Source organism: Anomaloglossus baeobatrachus, chromosome 2, assembly GCF_048569485.1.
Source record: "Anomaloglossus baeobatrachus isolate aAnoBae1 chromosome 2, aAnoBae1.hap1, whole genome shotgun sequence".
NCBI classification, from domain to species: domain Eukaryota; kingdom Metazoa; phylum Chordata; class Amphibia; order Anura; family Aromobatidae; genus Anomaloglossus; species Anomaloglossus baeobatrachus.
The window spans coordinates 644,122,952-644,143,455 of NC_134354.1; the positions used below are offsets into that span (position 1 = coordinate 644,122,952).

Here is a 20,504-nt window from a genome sequence, read left to right on the forward strand (position 1 = left end):
GATGGTCCCTGAACCAAAACTAATTCCATATCCACAGGATAAGTGTCTAATCGCTGGGGGTCATACTGCAAGGATCCCCTCTGTTCATGAGAACAGTATTTGGTGCTGCAGTTGTGTATGCATGATGCCGCTCTATTAACGGTGACACCCGAGTGCTGTACTATAAGTGATAATTAAAGGGGTTGCCCAAGACTTATGTATCGCTAAAGCCCGCTTTACACGCTGCAATATATCTTACAATGTGTCAGCGGGGTCACGTCGTAAGTGACGCACATCCGGCATTGTAAGGTACATTGCAGTGTGTGACAGGTACGTGCGATTGCGATTGAACGGTAAAACATTCATCGCAAACACATCGTACCTTTCTCTAAAATTGAACGTGAGATTGTTCATCGTATCCAGGGTAGCACACATCGCAGTGTGTGACACCCCGGGAACGATGAACAGATCTTACCTGCGTCCTGCGGCTCCCGGCCGGTAATGCGGAAGGAAGGAGGTGGGCGGGATGTTTATGTCGCGGGTGGAGGAGGGGACGCTGTGCTCTCCCACTGCTCGGGTCCGGCCGCTGCTACTGCAGCTGCTGCTGCTCGGTGGTGGCTCGAGCGGTGGGCCGGATCCCGGGGACTCGAGCGGCGCTCCTTGCCCGTGAGTGAAAAGGGATGGGATTAATTGTGGGGATTTGGTTATTGTCCGTGACGCCACCCACGGTTGTGGTGATATTGGTGACACCACCGCTGCTCTAGACGGGGATTCCGGGAGCAGTGACAGGGAGCAGCTTTGATGTTAGTTCTCCCCTCCGTGGGTAGGGGGTTGGTTTTCCCGGGGCCCGGTGATGGGGTAGGGAAGGATGGCAGGCGGGTTACAGGGCCTGGTGAGGTGCAGGGTCGCGGGGGCAGCGCTGTGCCGCACGGCACGGTGGTACTCACTCAGCCAATGATGAGGACACAGTTCTCGGTAAAACACACGGCTGGATGGACGGGTCCCACAGACGGCTGCAGTGTTGGTTCTCCCGGCAGGTTGATGGTGACTGCCTTTCCCTGCACCTATGTACTGTAAACGGTTCCAATGGGTTCCCACCGGTAACCCGCTCCCCAGCTTGGATATGGGCTGGAGGAGCCCCTTTTGCCCGCAGGCTCTGGCCCTGGGAACTTTAGCCTTGGTGGTGACTGTGTTTCCCTCTCTCGGTTGGACGGTTGCCTTCTGTTGGGACTTGGCTGCTGGGAAACCCAGGAGGTTCCCTTCGCTAACGGATTTGGCAAATTCACGGCGACTCCTAGCCTTGCCGGGGTCCGTAAGCCCCTGCCGGATGGTGCTGACTTCTCTTTGTGTACCGGTCTGGTACCGCCGGGCCACTGCCCGTCCACGGTCCTTACGGTAAACTCTGATAGGCCACTCCTGCAGTCACCACCGTCTGCCAACCTTGCTGATCTGTCCGGGCCACACACCCGGACCAACTTCAGTCTGCTCAACTGCCACTTTCCTCCTTCCACTTTCACTTCCAAACTAAAACTGATCTGCCTGCTTTTCCCGCCTCCAGGACTGTGAACTCCTCGGTGGGCGGGCCCCCCCCCTGGTGTGAACATCAGCCCCTGGAGGAAGGCAACAAGGGTTTTGTCTGACTTTGGTGTGCCTGACCGGGAGTGTGGGGTGTGTTGGTGTTGTTCTCTATGGCCCCTGGCTTGTCCAGGGCGCCACATTTACGTCCCGCTGAGCTCCGCCCCTCCGCATCTATTGGCCGGCTGCTGCGTGACGTCGATGTGACGCTGAACGTCCCTCCCACTCCAGGAAGTGGACGTTCGCCGCCCACATCGAGGTCGTATGGACGGGTAAGTACGTGTGATGGGGGGTTACTCGTATGTGCGGCACGTTCAACAAATTGAACGTGGCGCACATACGATGGGGGTGTTGCAAATCGCACACGAGATCGTATGCGAAATTGCAACGTGTAAAGCAGGATTTACCTATCCATGAGACATATCATCTTTTTTAGATCAGTGTGTATCCGACACACGTCATATCTTCTTATCAGCTAATCTCTGCTCCTGCAGCCACCAGATGTAAACCATGTGTGGATGGGGACATAACAGCTCTCTACAGTGATTAAAGGATGTTACTGAGTGCTTCACGTTTATCACCCAGCAGAATGTTTGATCCTCACCTATCTCATATTAATAACCTTTCCTATGGATTGGTCATCAATATGAATGTCCCATTCAACCACTTTAACAATTTTTATGGTTTAGAAACAAATGTTTGTCATTAATGTAGCGTGAGTTTCCAACAGTATGGTATTTTTCAACAGATATCATCTTGAATTTCCGTACCACATTCGTCAGTCAGTCAGGACAGGTCGTTTTCTCTTCACGCCTTATCTTCCTCCATTATATCAGGACATGGTTTCTGTTGGACCTTCTAGCTGCCCTTCCTGTGGATCTGCTCTACAGCTTCAAAGTCAATATAGTGAGTCATATTGGTTTTTATTTTATAACCAGATCTACCTTCTGTAGTTTTCATTATATCACAACTTTCCACTGTCTGAGTGACTTCTATATAATTATCAGCCGTACTAACGAGGCCATTTCACCTAAGAACAAGAAATGAGATGTGATCCTACTAAATTCATTTGATGTGTTTAACTGTGGAAAAATAATATGATGCCAGCGTCTATATGAATTCCTTATGATTGTGTAATTTTTTTATTCTATTTGTCTATAATAAATGCAGTAGCAGAGAAGTATGAGTCAACCGTCAGGGTTTTCGATAGGGGGGTACTCTGGCGCCGGGACTACGGATACTTTACTCTCGATGGGGTTATCACAGGTGGTCGGTCCCGGCTTTGTGCCCTGGGCGCTCACTCTGCGGCTGTGGAATGGGGTACAGGGATGATTTTGGAGATATACGTGACGCCACCTGTGGTGTCTGGTAAGCGGGACATACCAGCGCTGCCCGCGGCCGACTTCTGAGGCGATGGTGACGGCAGCTTAAGATCTCTCAGCTCCCCACAGGTGGAGTTATTTTACCTCAGGGCAGAGGGTCGCTGACCAGGAGGGAAGCGACCGAGCGGTGATGGCTGCCTTTTTTTCTGATGTCGCAGGGTTCTGTCGAATAGCGGAGAGACGACACACCGAATTCACATCAGTTCAAACAAGTCCTTTTTACTAGCAGCTGGTTTGTTTTGCACAGTTCACAACAGAAACAGTTTGGTTACCAGAAGGCCAATGGTCACAAGTTTTGGAGGAGATTTAATGACAGAGTCTCTCTCTGAGGTAACCTTTTCTTGTCTCTTTCTCGGTCCCTGCTCTGAGGGCTCTGTGACTCCCTCTTTAACCCACTCATTAGTCTAGTCACTGGTTTTCCCAGGAGTCTGATGCTGCACGGTTTCTTTATCTATCCCGCAAAAGCGTCGTGAACTCAGCTTGGGGTTAGTAGTTAGACTCTTGATGGGTACCAGGACTCCTCTTATTTAAGATCCCAGGTTAATGGTCAATGGTTTGGGGATAAACCTGACAAACCTCCTCGGTTCCGTTATACCTGTGTCGACCTGAACTCTTCAGCTGGCTGTCGCCAGACCTAAAGCGTCCCCTTTCCGTCTGGGTTACCCTTTTTCCTGTGTCTTTCTTTTCTTTTGGGGTACCCTCGCTCAGGACATCGGGCCTATGTTATTTCTAGCCCTTCTTTCAGTCATCAATTTACTCTCATGTCACTCCTTTTTTTTGACTGACTGTTAACTAACTGTCACTCAGTCGTCCTATCAATCACATCGCGTCTCACGCTCAGCTAGGCTCCACCCCCCTATGGACCTACTATATAAACAGTCCCAGGAATATGAAGGTAGGGGCTGCTGAGTCAATGTTACTCAATCTAATATAAGACTCTGCATTTCCTCTCTTTTTCACCTGTGACCAAAGGGCACTGCACCTTGATGTTAAGGTGCTGTATTCCCCTGTAGCGCCTAACCACAGGGGCGCCACAAGTATCTTACACGAAACAAAGGTTCTATATTCCTTTGCAAAAACTTTACAAGGGCACCATATGCTATTTATAATGTATAAATTATACAAGTCCTAATTTGTCAGAAAGGTCTTATGGCGGCGTCACACGCGCCGATATATCGTGCCCGTGACACACAAACAATCGCACTTGCCCCCGTCGTTTGTGCGTCACGGGCAATTTGTTGCCCATGGCGCACAAAGTCGTTAAACCCCCGTCACACGTACTTACCTCCCTAATGACCTCGCTGTGGGCAGCGAACATCCTCTTCCTGAAGGAGGAGGGACGTTCGGCGTCACAGCGACGTCACACAGCAGCCACCCAATAGAAGCGGAGGGGCGGAGATGAGCGGGACGTATCATCCCGCCCACCTCCTTCCTTCCGCATTGCCGGTGGCCGCAGGTAAGGTCTAGTTCGTCGTTCCCGAGGTGTCACACGGAGCAACGTGTGCTGCCTCGGGAACGATGAACAACCGGCGCGCAGAAGGAGGAACAATTTTCTGAAAATGAGCGACGTGTCAACGAGCAACGATAAGGTGAGTATTTTTGCTCGTTAACAGTCGCTCGTAGCTGTCACACGCTACGATATGTCAAACGATGCCGGATGTGCGTCACTAACAACGTGACCCCGACGACATATCGCCCGATATATCGTAGCGTGTGACAGAACCTTTCCCGATTCCCCCATACACAGAAGTGCTCAGATCAGCCAACTGATGCCATACTCCTCTGGCGGCTGCTTATCTCCCGAGAATAAAAGGATTGCTAGTCCTAAATCAGACATGTTAGATCCTTCACAGCCCTGACATCTGTCAAGAGAGAGTTGGGAGGTCCCCATACATATTAGACTATACGTCGATCCCGTCAATACTGGTGGGCTCAGTCTATGTTAACGGCTAACATACAGCAATTATTGGGACACTCAAAAAAAACAAATTCACATGAAAAAACAAATCCCTATAAAAATCTCTTTATTATTCAATTGGTAAAATTGCACAGGTGATTCACCCAAACACATTAGTACCAAAGGGAAGCTCCATATATCTAAGAGGGATCAACCAAAAAACTATATTTTCTGATATTTTCTATGTGTATACATATTTTATGTTTTTTTCCCTGTTTTTTTCAGAAAACATGTTACTTGTTCTTAATACTTTATAGTAGAGGTCAGACCAAAATTGGGGAAAAATCTCCTTCAATAGCTATATGGGTCATTAAAATTGAAGAATTAATACACTTATTACATTACTATAATGACCCTGATATATACCTATAGCTGACCCCTACCTGCCAACGGAGGGTATGACACCCTAACTTAACTGGGCGCCTCTGTTCCTCGTCGGCTATCTCTCGCTTCCACTTCACTTATCCTACCATATTAGGACACAAAAATATGCACCTAATGAGCATATATTGTTTTTTTAAAAAATGATAACGATAAATCGTGGTCATCCGGCTCTGATGTCACACTAGTGCCAAATCAATACACCCAATTTAGACAGTGTAAGGCTCTAAACCAAATGTATTTAATAAAAGTCAACCACAACGATTAAACCTTTCTTAGAATACAAATCATACCCTCAATTGCTAGCTGTGACCAAACTGATTCATACAATAACAACTATCATTAGGTGCATATCACATACTGGTGCAATCAATGCCAGTTCAGCATCCTTGCCCCAATAGACAGTCATAAATGGCATTATAAAAATAAATCACTTCCCTTAAGTAGGTGCAATCTGTACAGCCTTAGTGACCATAGTCACTAAGGAGGACAGATTCACAGCTCAGGTGGGAGAATTTGTATACAGGACAACTAATAGTCATATACGTGTAAGTCATGTACAGGGTGGCCTCCCTAGTAAACAGCTAAACCACGCACCAGGAAAGCGACTCTAGGCAGATGGATTGATGAATGGCTGCTTTACTTTACCAAAACAGAAAAACATCTATAAAACAGAAGAATATAAATACAAGGCTGAAGGCCAACACCCTTAAGCTACGCCACCCATAACCGCGATTTATCTTGCCTTCTCACCCACCTTTGCCTAACAAAGGGACTGTCTGAACAGTCACCTAATACCTAATAATTCCTCTGGGAAGCTGGAATAAGTGTGTGTGTGTGTGTGTGTGTGTGTGTGTGTGTGTGTGTGTGTGTGTGTGTGTGTGTGTGTGTGTCTGTGTGTGTGTGTGTGTGTGTGTGTGTGTGTGTGGTGTGAGTGTGTGAACACGCCCTATCAGTGATGCAGTACAAGAGTTCACAACTTATCCACCTAAACACAAACAAATCCCATAAACCCCCTGAATACCCTTAATTGCTGAAGCCTCACAGAGAAGGCAGATGGTAAAAGTGGGAAGGCAAACCACACAGCTCAGCAACACAGTTTTAGTAATCTTATAGAGCAACAGTCAATACAGTGTGGCGCTGTCCCTTTAAGACTTTCAATGTAACTGTAAACTGACACAGCAGAGCTGGCAAGTCTTACTGTGTGTCTATAGTTGGCCTTAACAGATCAGATAGGTGTTTTTGTACCAAAACATAAAGTGTAGCATGCACGCGGTCCTGGGCCCAGCCTCTGTACCCAGGTACTATGGTGTCCAGCTGCCATAATATGAGACTTTTGAGATCATTTCAAGGTGAATCAGTACAGCCAGCAACTGCAGAATGGTGATCTCTGGCACTGGATGTTGCTCACACACGTCACGGTTCTCCTCACTAAACTCCAACCCGAATCATCGCCCAATTCACTTCATTGTTTCTGCGGTGGATTCTTTCCGTTACGCACACCTCTCGCTTTCCCTGCAGCTCACACACAGCGCCTCCTCAGCCCTCGAAGTCCAGTGGAGAAGTCCGTTGAGATGTTGCTATAGTAACCAAACAGTTGAATGCAGATGCAAAACAGCGGCCTCTTGTGGCTGGTCAGTAACAATGCATACAATGAACAGTAAATAAGTGTTTTGCAGCAGTTCACAGTGGATAAAGGTTATTAATACACTCTCACACTCTCACGTACGCCACAAATCTGGTCCTTAATTGATGGGTGACAGGAAGAAAACCATTCTTGAATGCAAACCATAAGAATTCCCGTTTGCAGTTTGCAAAAAGTCATGTAGAGGACCCAGCTATCATGTGGAAGGTGCCCTGCTCAGAGAAGGCCAAAGCAGAACTTTTTGGACTATATGAAAATTGCTATGTGGGGTGGAAAACGAATACTGCACATCCACCTTAGAACACCATCCCCACCGTTAAACATGATGGTGGAAGCAGCATGCTGTAGAGAGGCTTTTCTTTAGCAGGGACAGAGAAGATGTTTGGAGTTGATGGGAAGATGGATGGAGCTAAATATTATATTTTATTATTAAATACAGGGTAATCCTAGAGGAAAACCTCTGAGAGACTGCAAGACTTGAAACTAGGGCATAGGTTTACCTTCCAGTAAGAAGACGCCCTTAAATATACTGCTAGAGCTACAATGGATGGTTTAGATCAAAGCATGTTCATGTGTGTGATTGGCCCCATCACATTCCACACTTAAAGGGAAGGTGTCATAAAAAAAAATTGTTTTCAATAACTCAAAAAAATATAAATTATTAATGTTTTAATGTTATGTTTAAATAATATTATTTTTTTTAATTGAGCAAAATATAAAAAAAAATAAAAGTTTGATATTTTCCACTCTTAAACACTAGGGGGAGCAGCTGCTGAAATCCTGCTGTAGAGTTATTGTAGAACTAGCTCACATTACAACTGCAGTAAAAGTGGGTGGAATCTGCTCTCCTGTGTGTGATGTCACCCCCCTCCTGTTCTGGGTGTTTCCAAAAAGAGAAGGGAAGATGAAGTTTAGGGTCACAGTGCAGAGCCATTTTGTTGGTGGCCGCAAAGTGATCCTAATATGTCTAAAGTGTCAATAAAGCTAGCTGCATAGTGCTCCACTGTATCCCGCGCCGCACTGTATCCAAATTCCCCATTGACTGTTTCCCATTGCCCCACTGACTGTATCCCAATGCCCTACTGACTGTATCCCAATGCCCCACTGACAGTTTCCCAATGCCCCACTGACTGTTTCCCCATGACCCACTGACTGTTTCCCAATGCCCTACTGACTGTTGCCAATGCCCCACTGATTGTTCCCAATGCCCCACTAACTGTATCCCAATGCCCCACTGACTTTTTCCCAATGCCCCACTGACTGTTTCCCAATGCCCCACTGACTGTATCCCAATGCCCCACTGACTGCATCCCAATGCCTCACTGTATCCTGCGCCCCTATATACTGTGCTGCCGGCTGGGATCGGAGGTCCGAGGTGACATGTGGCGAGGAGGGGTGATCTGTGCGCAGTGCCGCTCAGGCTGCAGATGTCACGCTGCGATCACCGCTCCCAGCCGCATGCACTCACCTCAGACCTGCGCCCCTGGCTGCCTGACCTGTCAGCAATCACAGTAGATAGCAGCGAGGAGCGGAGACCCGAGGTGAGCACACGCGGAGAGGGGGGGTAAGTGGCGGGGGAGAGGGGGAGTGAGCGGAGGGGGTGTGAGTGGAGTTGGAGGGGGGCTGAGCGGTGGGGGAGAGGGACAGTGAGTGGAGGGGGATTGAGCGGAGTGGGAGGGGGGGTCAGCGGCAGAGTGGGGAGCAGCACTCCATCCCAGCGGGTGACATGGGGAAAGTGGCGCACATAGCATACACTGTGAGCTCCATAAATGTGGCGCTGATCTCCTCCCTCTGCTGTGATCTGAACAGCCCAGGAGTCGCGTCCAGAGGACAGCTGACGGTGTTTCTGTGTTAAGTATAGGGGTCGGAGTCCGACAACGGTCTTCTATGCCCAGGGCGCTGCCATAAAGGAGGTGAGTAACTCTCTTTACTCACAGCAAATCCAAGATGGCAGCCCCCAGTGCTTCAGTAAAACTAGAATTAAATGAAAACTAAATAAACAGTGAATTTAATTTTGTATTAAAAATACTTGATTTCATAATCACTATTATTAATACAAAAATAAAAAAACGGGACACCTTCCCTTTAAATCCCACTGAGAATCTGTGGCAAGAATTGAAAATTGCTGTGTACAGATGCCTCCATCCAATCTAACTGAGCTAGAGCTGTTTTGCAAAGAAGAATAAGCAGAGATTTCAGTTTCCAGCTTTGCAAAGCTGGTAGAGAAATAACACAAAAGATTTTCACCAGTGGAATCGCTCAATTCTGAGGTAAAAATTATGGAATCATGAAAAACAAACAAAAGAACACTCCAATACATCACTAGTATTTTGTTGCACCACCTCTGGCTTTTATAACAGGTTGCAGTCTCCGAGGCATGGACAAACAGTATTCATCATCAATCTGGCTCCAACTTTCTCTGACTGCTATTGCCAAATCAGCTTTGGAGGTTGGAACATTGTCATGGACCATTTTCTTCAACTTCCACCAAAGGATTGAGATCCGGACTATTTGCAGGCCATGTCATTGACCTTATGTGTCCTTTTTAAAGGAATGTTTTCACAGTTTTTGCTCTATGACAGGATGCATTATCATCTTGATAAATGATTTCATCATCCTCAAACATCCTTTCAATTGATGAGATAAGAAAACTGTCCAAAATTTCAATGTACACTTGGGCATTGAAGATGTAATGACAGCCATCTCCCCAGTGCCTTTACCTAACATGCAACCGCATATCATCAATGATTGTGAAAATTTACATCTTCTCTTCAGGCAGTCATCTTTATAAATCTTATTGGAACAACACCAAACAAAATTTTTGTTTAGGTGATTTCTTACAGTTCGCTCACAGATATTGATTCCAGTTTCCTCCTATTCGTTCCTCATTTGTTTTGTTGTGCATATCCTGTTTTGGAGACATATTGCTTTAAGTTTCCTGTCTTCACGCTTTAATGTCTTCCTTCGTCTACCAGTATGTTTGCCTTTAACAACCTTCCCATGTTGTTGGTATTTGGTCCAGATTTTAGACACAGCTGACTGTGAACAACCAACATCTTTTGCAACATTGCGTGATGATTTACCCTCTTTTAAGAGATGGATAATCCTCTCCTTTGTTTCAATTGACATCTCTCCTGTTGGAGCCATAACTCATGTCAGTCTACTTAGTACAACAGCTCTCCAAGGTGTGATCACACCTTTTTTAAATGCAGACTAACGAGCAGATCTTATTTGATGCAGGTGTTAGTTTTGGAAATTAAAATTTACAAGGGTGATGCCATTATTTTTACCTCAGAATTAAATGATTCCATAATGTTTCCCCTTGTTTGGTCTTGACAAGTAATCGTTACTGGCTAGCACATTATGTTTTCATGATTTCTCTTAGTGTTTCCTAAAGCCAGAAAGTTGCCATTTGAAAAGACTTTAGTTTTGTGCCATGTCTGTGATCTGCTGTTTTTAAACAAAAGGAAACAGCTGAATGAACATCCTCAGAGCCAGGTGATTCCATAATTTTTGCCAAGGGTTGTGTATATATATATATATATATATATATATAGACACACACTGCATATATACACACTCTCATCAATAATATATACACATTTTATGTTTGTTCTCTTATTGCATTTATATCTTTTTGCTTCTTTCAGTATTTTGGGGCTCACCTTCTCAAGACTGTACGTCTACTACGGCTGCTACGCCTCCTCCCAAGGTTGGACCGCTATTCTCAGTACAGTGCAGTTGTTCTCAGCCTCTTGATGGTTGTCTTTGCTCTCCTGGCCCATTGGGTGGCCTGTGTCTGGTATTTCATTGGTCAGCAAGAAATTGAAAGCAATCAGTCAGAAGTTCCAGAAATTGGTAAGTCTTTGAATCCATGATTTTTTTTTTCTTGATTATTTATTCCATTTTTACACAGTTTCTATGCATATTATTTTATTTGTCGTTTCCTGTCTAAAGACGTCATTACACAGTTCCTTCTGGTACGACTAGACCATTTGTTTTGACATCAGGCTGCAACACACAGAGAGAGAGCCGCGCGATGTCAGTGAACTCGCGCGGAACTCGGTTGAAGCTCTGACGTCACTGCTGCGGACTCCTGTGTCCTGGCACTGACCTCAGAGGTTCATCTGAGTTCATGACAGCACACAGAGACAGAGCCGCGGGATGACAATGAAGTCGGGTGAAGTTCATCTGAGTTCATTCTTATCGCCCGGCTCTCTGTGTCTGCTGTCAGCGGGCATGTAATAAAGCTGAATTGCCGGGGGGAACGCACTGACAAAAATGCATCCAAAACGTATGTAAAATGCATGCAAAATGCATCCAAAATACATGCGTTTTTGGATGCATACTTTTTGTCAACACGCAGCATCAAGTCTGCCAGAGGGTGCATTATAATTGTTTTGCTTTAATCCCCATAAAAAGGAAACAGGAAGCAAAATGGGAATTAAAGCAAAACAATTATAATTACCGAGTTTCCGTGTAACTGTTTCACTGCTTCCGGGTCACCACATTAAACTTTAGAAATATTCACTGCTTCCCTTGCCCATCCTCTGTGACAGCATCTGTAACTGGTTGTAGTAAGACTACCGGCATCTATGATTGGTTGCCCTCACACTAGCTGTCTGAGTCCCCCAGAAGTGGAGTGTAAAAGTCGATAAATAATTGGGAAAAAATAGCATAGGATCTCCCATATTTTGATACACAGCTCATATAAATCAAACAGCTGGAGGCTCCAGCGCCCAGCAGTGTGTGTTATCGTGGCTGTGTATCAAAATACAAGGGATCCCATGTGGCTTTTTTTTTTAAATTATTTAAATAAATAATTATAAAAACCAGCATGCATAAACCCCCAATTTTGATACCAAGTCAAGATAAAACGGACAGCTTGGGAGCTGGTAGTCTCAGACTGGGGAAGTCCATGGTTATTGGGCCCTCCCCAGTCTAAAAATAGCAGCCTGCAGCCGCCCCAGAATTGGTACATCCATTTGACAGATGTCATCAAGCCAAAATCCAGAGATTTTTTTTATTTAAAAGAAACATCCTTTCTCCAATTTATTAATTCCCAAAACACTGCAGTAGGTCCATTGTAATCCATACAACGACGTCCCATGACAATCCCGGCTCTGCAATATCTGAGGTCACAGTGCGCGGTCACATTAGAAAACGCGACCGAGTACTGTAATATCCTGGTCACACTGACGGAGCTGCAGCTGGGAGCGGAGATGTCAATGTGTTAACCTGAGTGACAGCTGGCAGTTCCCACGGTCCTCAGGTAAATTCAATGAACTCAATAGACTCACTTCAGGTGAACTCTATGAACTTAACTGAGGTGAACTTATCTGAGATGAACTCAATAAAGTTAATGCCGGATGACCAGCTTAGGCTATGTGCACCTGCTGAATATTTGGTTGCAGAAATCTGCATCTCCTGGCAGAAAAACGCACCAAAAACAAGATGCGTTTTTGATGCTTTTTTCTTTCAGGAGATGCAGATTTAGTGCAGAAATGTCTGCAACCAAATAGTCAAAGTGCGCACATAGCCTAAGCTGGTAATCTGAAATTAAGTTCAATGAATTAACTTGAGTTCATTTCACTAAGTTCAATGAGTTCACCTCAGGTACCATGGGAACCCCAGCTGTGACCTCAGGTGAACTTATTGAACTCAACCAGGTTCGGGTATAATGCACACGTTGAGTATTTGGTTGCAGACATTTCTGCACCAAATCTGCATTTCGTGGCAGAAAGACGCATCAAAACTGCATAGCATTTTTGGTTCATTTTACTGCCAGGAGATGCAAATTTTCTGTAACCAAATACTTAACAAGCACACATAGGTTAATTCGGTAATCTGGCATTGCGTTAATTGAGTTAATCTCAGGTAAATTTATGGAGTTCCCATAAGGTGAGTTCACTGAGTTCACCTGAGGTCACAGCTGGGGTTCTGTGACCTAAGGTGAACTCACTGACATCACCACTCTCATAGCTATGGCTCTATCAGTGTGTCCCAAACACCACAGTGCTTTGTTGCATTATTGCATTTTCTAATGTGACCATGTGCTACTGTAGCACCCCACGGGACCTGCAGGGCATAACTAGTCTCTGGGTCAGTGGTTTTGTGGGGTTGCTGTGAATGGCTTGACCCGGCTCCGTGGCCCAGTCGGCTACAGGCAAAGAGAGTCAAAAAGGGTGGGATGGGGGTTTTCCTTTGCAGCACCACCTGTGGTGCGCGGCCAGGGATCAGCCACCACTGCAAGATGTTGCTCTTCTCCAGGGCTGATGTTACTGCAGCTCAGATAGTCCAGCTCCCCACAGGTGGAGCGAGCCCCAGGGAAAATGGTTGTGACGGGGGGAGGGCCGTTGGTGCCGAAGCACGGGGCGGCGGTGCCGGCAAATCAGTCTCAAACAGGAACTGAGGTTCCAGGTGTTATTACTCACAGTTCGTGTGCTGCGCCCGCAGAGTACCGGTAATTGCCGTGATGGGCCCCAGCCGATCCAGGTGAAGCAGAGGTCACTACCGGTGTTGTGAAGCGTGTGAGACCTTCCTCTTTGCGCCTTGTAGTGTGGGTCCCCATGGCGTGAAGGACCCGAGTGTCCTTGGCTTTATTTTTTCATCCCATACACAAGCAGCGCCAAACTTGTTATTGACCTGACCGTGGCCATGGCTCCTGTCTCTATCTGCTGCTGTGCCTCGGGACTTTTGGTGGTGGGCAATGGGACGTGAAATCCCTTTCACTGCAGATTTGTTAGAGTCCATGAAGGTTCCCCTAACCTAGGGCTCTGCACCCTGACTTGCGCCGGCCCCGAAGGGCTCCTCTGTCTCACAGCTCCACTTGGTTGTCTCCTGCTTCACCCAGTCTGTCTTGTGCAAACTCAATGTGGTGGCATGGCCCCTGGTCCTGGGACTAATTCCACCAGTCTCCCGTCCCCGGGACCAGTCTGTTAAATGCTGCTCTCCTAAGGCTGTCTGCTCTCTTCAGCTCCCAAAACCGTTCTCAGCTCTAACTCCTTCTAAAGTGAAACTAAGTGTGTTCACTCATTTCCCAGGCAGCCCCCACCCTTGGGATGACTCATCCTGCCCGGGAATTCCCCAGCCTGGCTTCCTGAGTAATGTAAGTGCTGGCTGGCTAACTAGGTGTTTATGTAAGTGTATTGTGTAAGTGAAAACCAGTGGTTAACCTCCTCTTACTCGGGATAAGCATTACACCTTAAGACAGATGCAATACTCTGTGGTGACTGAAGCCTCAGGGGCGCCACGCTACTACCTCAAATTTCGCAGAGCCGTTATAGTCGTGGGACGTCGTGTCTGTGGATTATGTCGAACCTACAGGGGTGTTTTGAGGGTTAATAAATTGGATAAAGAGGTTGTTTTTTAAATAAAGGATTTCTCTGTTTATTTCTTTTTATTTACACAATTAGTAATGAGATGGTCTCATAGACCCCCTAGCCATTACTAACCTCGGGTTTGATGACAGCTGTGATTTTTTCATGAATCACAGTTGTCATTAACCTCTTAAGTTTCCCCGATTGCCACCACATCAAGAGCAATCAGGATGAGCCGGGTAAGCTATAGGATTGGAGCATCTAATGGATACAACAATTCTAGGGCAGTTGCGGGCAGCTATTTGTAGGCTGGGGAGGGCCTAATAACCATGGGCCTCCCCAGCCTGAGAATGCCTTCCTCCAGCTATCAATTTTATCTTGGATGTGTATAAAACTTGGGGGGTACCGCACACTGGTTTTTATAATTATTTATTTATCTTACACTCCACTTCGGGGATCCATATGTCATACTCGTATTTTGATACACAACAAAAAATAAAGCAGAGAGCTGGGAGATGCAGCATCCAGCTGTTTTCTTTATCTGTGTTTTGTATCAAAATATGGGGGAACCTACGCCATTTTCCCCAATTATTTATTTATTTTATACTAAACTTCGGGAAGCCAGACAGCTAATGTGAGGGCAACCAATCCCAGACACCAGCATGCCGGCAGTCTGACTGCCAATCACAGATGCTGTCACAGAGGATGGGTGGGAGAAGCAGTGAATATTCATGAGATTTAATGAGCTTTAATCCCCGTTTTGCTTTCTTTTAGAGCCCCCTAGCCCTTATCAACACCATTTTATAACACTTAAGTTTGGGACCCTTAAACTTATGTGGGGTTCCACATCCGAGGTCAGATTCGGGTCAAGTCCAATCCCGAACCCCAGATTTATTTTTTTTTAAGTCTGGCTGAACCCGAACATCTACAGGTTCGCACATCTCTACTCATAGACTTAAATATTCAAGTCTCCTTCAAAACACAAAAGAAATGAGTGTGAGCTGTTTTATTTTTTTTTTTCATGTGCACATTCAGTCCATGTGAAAAAAAAACCCCAGTCATCTGAACAGTCCAATTCAATAATATTGGTCCTGGAGCCTTCTGTGTGAGGTAATTTTTTGCTCACGGACAACACTTGGACCGAAAATACAGCCATATGAATGCAGCCTTTCTGTGAGGTTTTCTTTTTTTTTTTTAAACTCGTTTTATTGAAAGTTAAGTAAAACATTACATTGAAGAATAAATCAGCAAATTGTACAGTAAAACAGAGTACATGTAAACTGGTTGGTCATCAGGAGTATAAAGCAACAACAATCAAATCAGTGTCCATTACTTTCAGCATATCCATAAAGCATCAATCATAGCAAAGGTGTTAGCTCGCGGGACACATCCATCTTAAGGCAAGAAACCCATATTATCAAGGAAAGTGCAACCCAAGTTTCGGGGAACTCGTGGTATCCCCGATATAGTGTATCATGAATCACATGTGTCTCCTCTCTGCCTACCGGGGCACTACTGGCTATTATTGCGATAATACCGATTGTAGGTTATCAGCAAGAGAACCAGGAGATCCGCCAGTCAAGGGCGACCTCATCCATCTACCCCAAATTTTGTCAAATTTAGTTGAAGAGCCTCTTGTCTTATAAACAAATTGTTCAGACGGGATTATAGCATTTACCAATGCGATCCAAGAGGCTCTAGTTGGGGGATGAGTGCTCATCCAATTTAGTATAATGCCCTTCCGGGCCAGAAAAAGGACCTTTTTTATTAATAAATTCTCATCTTGGGACCAGGAGTGTACATCTACCACCCCAAATAGACACAGGACTGGGCACATAGCAACCGCTTTTTGAAGTATGGCGGAAAGAGTCATTACAATCTCACCCCAATAGGAGAGAATGACTCGACAGTCCCATATCATGTGCCAAAAATCAGCACCATCTCTCCCGCATCTCGGGCAGCCCATCCCCACTGAATTATTCAGCTTTTTCATTTTGTTCAGTCTCTGGGGAGTAATATAACTTTGGTGTATTATATATAATTGGATCAGTCTATTGTTAACAGCAGGAGAGACCAACGTGTGGGATTCGACAATGTCGTCCCACACTACATCATCAATTTCAGGGATCCTGGCACTCCACCTCTCACGGACAGAAAGAGGATTATTCATTGCCTTGGCCCGGATGAGGGAGGAGTATGGTTTAGAAATAAGACCACCAGTGCCCTGTGATCTAATAATTCCAATGACTGGGAAGGAAGAGAATCTAACCCCAAGGCCAGAGAACTGAGCTCGAAAGGCGTGCCTAATCTGGAGATACTGAAACCCATGAGATTCCGGCAAGTCGAATTCTGACCGCAGTTGTGCAAAGGGGCGGAGTTCACCATCCCGGACCAGTGATCCCAGGGAGATTATTCCGCGATTCCTCCATTCACCAAACCCCGGCAACCCACAAAAATGTGGAAGGTCCAAGTTATCCCATATGGGCGTTTCAGTTGGTACATCATGAAATCCAAATACGGCTTTAGCCTCTTTCCAGATCCTGGCCCCCAATTTGTGCATCGGGAGGACACGACCCTCAGGGGACCTCCTGTGATCCGTCAGTAACGGCCACAGGAGATCCACACCTGTGAACTCTGCCAGAAGTCCCTCCGGAGAACCTCCAACCCGGGGGAGTGTCCATGGACCCAAATATTTCAATTGTCCGGCCAGATAGTAAATATAAAGATCAGGAAGGGCCATACCCCCCATATCCTTGGGTCTTTGTAATTTGGCCAATTGGACCCTTGATCTGGACGTGCCCCAGACAAAGGTAATCATTAAAGATTCCAGGGACCGGAAGAAAGAGCAAGGAATCTGTACAAATACATGCTGGGTAATATAGAGACACTTTGGTTGCACTATCATTTTAAGGAGGTTAATCCTTCCCGCCACTGATAGCGGGAGTTGGCTCTATCTATTAAATTTCTCCCCGAAGTATGATAGTAAGGGGGATATATTTCTCGCTATCATCTCCGCAGGGCTTCCCGCCAGTATAATTCCGAGATATTTAAAATGCACTACCGGAACCCTGCATATGTGGTCGTGCACCAGATCCTCTCTGTTCCGAGACAGAAAGAGGAGGTACGATTTTGACCAGTTTATTGACAGACCGGAGAACTCCCCAAATCGATCAATCAATTGCACGGCTCTAGGAATGGAGGAATCCGGATCAGATGCAAACAGTAACAAGTCGTCTGCGTACAAAGATAACCGTTCATCTCCCTTACTATGTCTCACCCCCCGGTAGACTGGGTCCGCTCGAATGCGCACTGCCAGCGGTTCCATGGCAAGAGCGAACAGGAGAGGGGATAGGGGACATCCCTGTCTGGTTCCCCTCCCCAAAAGGAAAGTTTCCGACACACCGCCACCCACCTGAATGTTAGCAGATGGAGCTTTATATATGATCTCAATCCATCTGATAAATTCGTTGCCGAAACAAAATGCCCGCAGCACCTCCAGCAGGTATGGCCATTCTATAGAATCGAAGGCTTTGGCGGCATCCAGGGAGACCAGAGCCCAATCCTCCTCTAACTTGGTGCCCATCTGTAAGACCACCTGCGCTCTCCTCAGATTATCCAAGGTACTCCTACCCGGGATGAATCCCGACTGATCCTCATGTACTATAGAGGAGATCACTTTATTGAGTCTAGTTGCTAGAATTTTGGTAAGAATTTTATAATCAGAGTTTAACAAAGAGATCGGTCTGTACGAGCCACAATCCAATGGGTCCTTATTTGGTTTCAATAGCAGGACAATGGTTGCCTCATAAAAGGAATCAGGCAACCGTCCCTTGCGGAACGAAGCCTCAACCGTTTCCAGGAGGGCTGGGGCCAGCTCCCCCCGATATTTGTCAAAGATCTCAATCGGGAGTCCGTCTGGCCCAGACGCCTTACCCTTATTGAGGGCCTTCATCGCCTCCACCATCTTCTCCATACTAATGGGCTCATCCAAGTCCGATCTCTGAGCCAAAGTCAACCTGGGAAACTCCAGATCTCGTAAGTACTCAGCAATCTCCTCCCTTGACACGGTCAGCCTGGACTCATACAGGTTCCTATAGAAGTAAAAAAATACCTCCAATATACCATTGACGGAAGTAATTAATTCGCCACGAGGGTCTCTGATCTTAAGGACCGCAGGTGAGCTATTGGATTGGCGCACCAGGAACGCTAGTAAGCTACTGGATTGGTTCCCTTGCTCAAAATACCTCTGGCTCGTGAAGAATACATGTCTCTTAGCCTTATCTTGCAAATACAACAGATATTTCCTCCCAGCCTGAAGCCACTGAGATCTGTTTTCCTCAGAGGGGTCCGAGGTGAATCTATGTTCAAGCACTCTATTTTGGGTGGCCAGTTCCTCCTCCTCTCTGGCCGCCTGTTTCTTGTGATAGGAGATAGAGGAGTGACAGCATCCCCTCAGATACGCCTTAAGCGCGTCCCAATAGGCCGAGTGATTCTCTTCCACGGAGTTCATTTCCGTGTATGCCCTAAGCTGATCAGGAATCCTGTCATTGGCACCAAAGAGTGACAGCCACCAAGGGTTAATTTTCCTTGACAATTTATGAGATTTACATCCTTCCCATTTAATGCCTACAAATACCGGAGAGTGATCTGACACTGATCTGGGCAAATGACAGACCGATTGTATATGGGCACAGACTCTTTCATTTCCACAGATGTAATCAATTCGAGATAATGAGTTTTTCCCTGGAGTATAACATGTATATTCTCTCAGTACTGGGTTAAAAAACCGCCACATATCGTGCCATCCCACTTCCTGTAAGAATATACTCAATCTAGTTTGTATCGTGGGGGAGATCGGGACCTGTCGGGTGTTGAATCTGTCCAGTCCTGTGTTATTAATCAAATTGAAGTCCCCCATGCAGAGCACCAAGGCTTGTGGGAATTGTGAGGCAAACTTAGCCGCCTCATATAGAATCGAGATTCCCATTGCAGGGGGGATGTATATGGCTAAGATCACTATCATAACCCCATCGATGTGAGCCTGGATAAACACATACCTCCCATCAGTATCCTTTAAAATCTTACCCGGGTCCCACCGCAGTGCTTTGTGGACTAGTACCGATACTCCCCTAGAATATGTGGAATGAACAGAGTGAGCTGACCATTGAACCCAAGGCTTTTGAAGCACTCTAGTGGTGTCCAACAATAAATGGGTCTCTTGTAAACACACAATCTGAGCTTTGGATCTTTTGATATGAGCAAATACTGTCGCCCGTTTCCTGGATGTGCCCAGTCCTCTAACATTCCATGTCATCAAGCTTAAAGCCATTGAAAGATGCCACTTGCTGAATTGCTAGAAAAATGTCAAAAACTTAACCTACAGTAGAACTTGGGTAAACGTACCCTTAAATACAATTTATCGGTTGCGCACACACAACCGACAAAAACTGATCCAGTAGTGCGACCAGGAAAGATTTTCCCTAGCAACGACTAGGGTGAACCAACGTGGCTAGATGGTGTACTTGGTATGGGGGTGTCCTCAAACAAGGACTTGAGCTTCTCCTGCAGTCCAATAAATGAATTACCCTGCAGCATAGCCTTTAATCGTGCATAAGTGAAGGGACCAAGAGTAGATGGGAGAAGTAAAAGAGAGAAAGAGAGAAGAGGATATGGAGAGAGAAAAAAAAAAAAAGGGGGGAGAAGAGGGAGGTAAGGAGGAAGAAAGAGAAATAGGGTAGAAGAGAGAAGGAGAAAAAGGGAGAAATTAGAGTAGGAGATAAAGCGGGGGCAAGAGAAGGAATATAGAGATATGAAGTGGAGAAAAAGTGGGAGACTGAGGGGAAAGAGAAAGAACAATGAGGAAGTAGGGGTGCGAAGTGAAGAGGGATGAGGAATTAAGCTGATAGGGGTTAGAGGGGGGGAAGAGGTGGGAATGTGAAGGAGATAGAAGGATTGGCAGGTAATCTTAGACTGTAGGATATTATGACATCTGGTAACCTTAGAAACTTAATATCGCACTAAAAGAGCAAAATTCAACATTATGAACTGAAGTGCGTTGCCAATACTGCGAGCCCAAAGTAGAGTTCCAATTTGGATCCAAAAAAGTATAGGATAAAACAAGATCGCATGAAGGAGTTCAGGGCGTCGCAACAGCGGTCTGACCCATGTCCCGTTTGGTGTCATCTCGGTCCGGCCCCATCAGCGACGAGTAATCCGGAGCGCAGACTGGGCTAAGCAATGATCCCGGAGAACGCAGCAGCCATCCC

The 20,504-nt window shown here is 46.1% G+C and overlaps 1 protein-coding gene across 3 annotated transcripts in view; it reads left to right on the forward strand.

Moving 5' to 3' along the window:
* KCNH3 (potassium voltage-gated channel subfamily H member 3) overlaps nt 1-20,504 on the forward strand; it is a 166,178-nt gene that overhangs the window by 91,928 nt on the left and 53,746 nt on the right. For all 3 annotated transcript variants that reach the window (XM_075336943.1, XM_075336944.1, XM_075336945.1), the window contains 2 exons: nt 2,303-2,460; nt 10,570-10,777. In XM_075336943.1, coding sequence (XP_075193058.1) covers nt 2,303-2,460; nt 10,570-10,777 — 366 coding nt within the window. The remainder of the gene's footprint in view (nt 1-2,302; nt 2,461-10,569; nt 10,778-20,504) is intronic.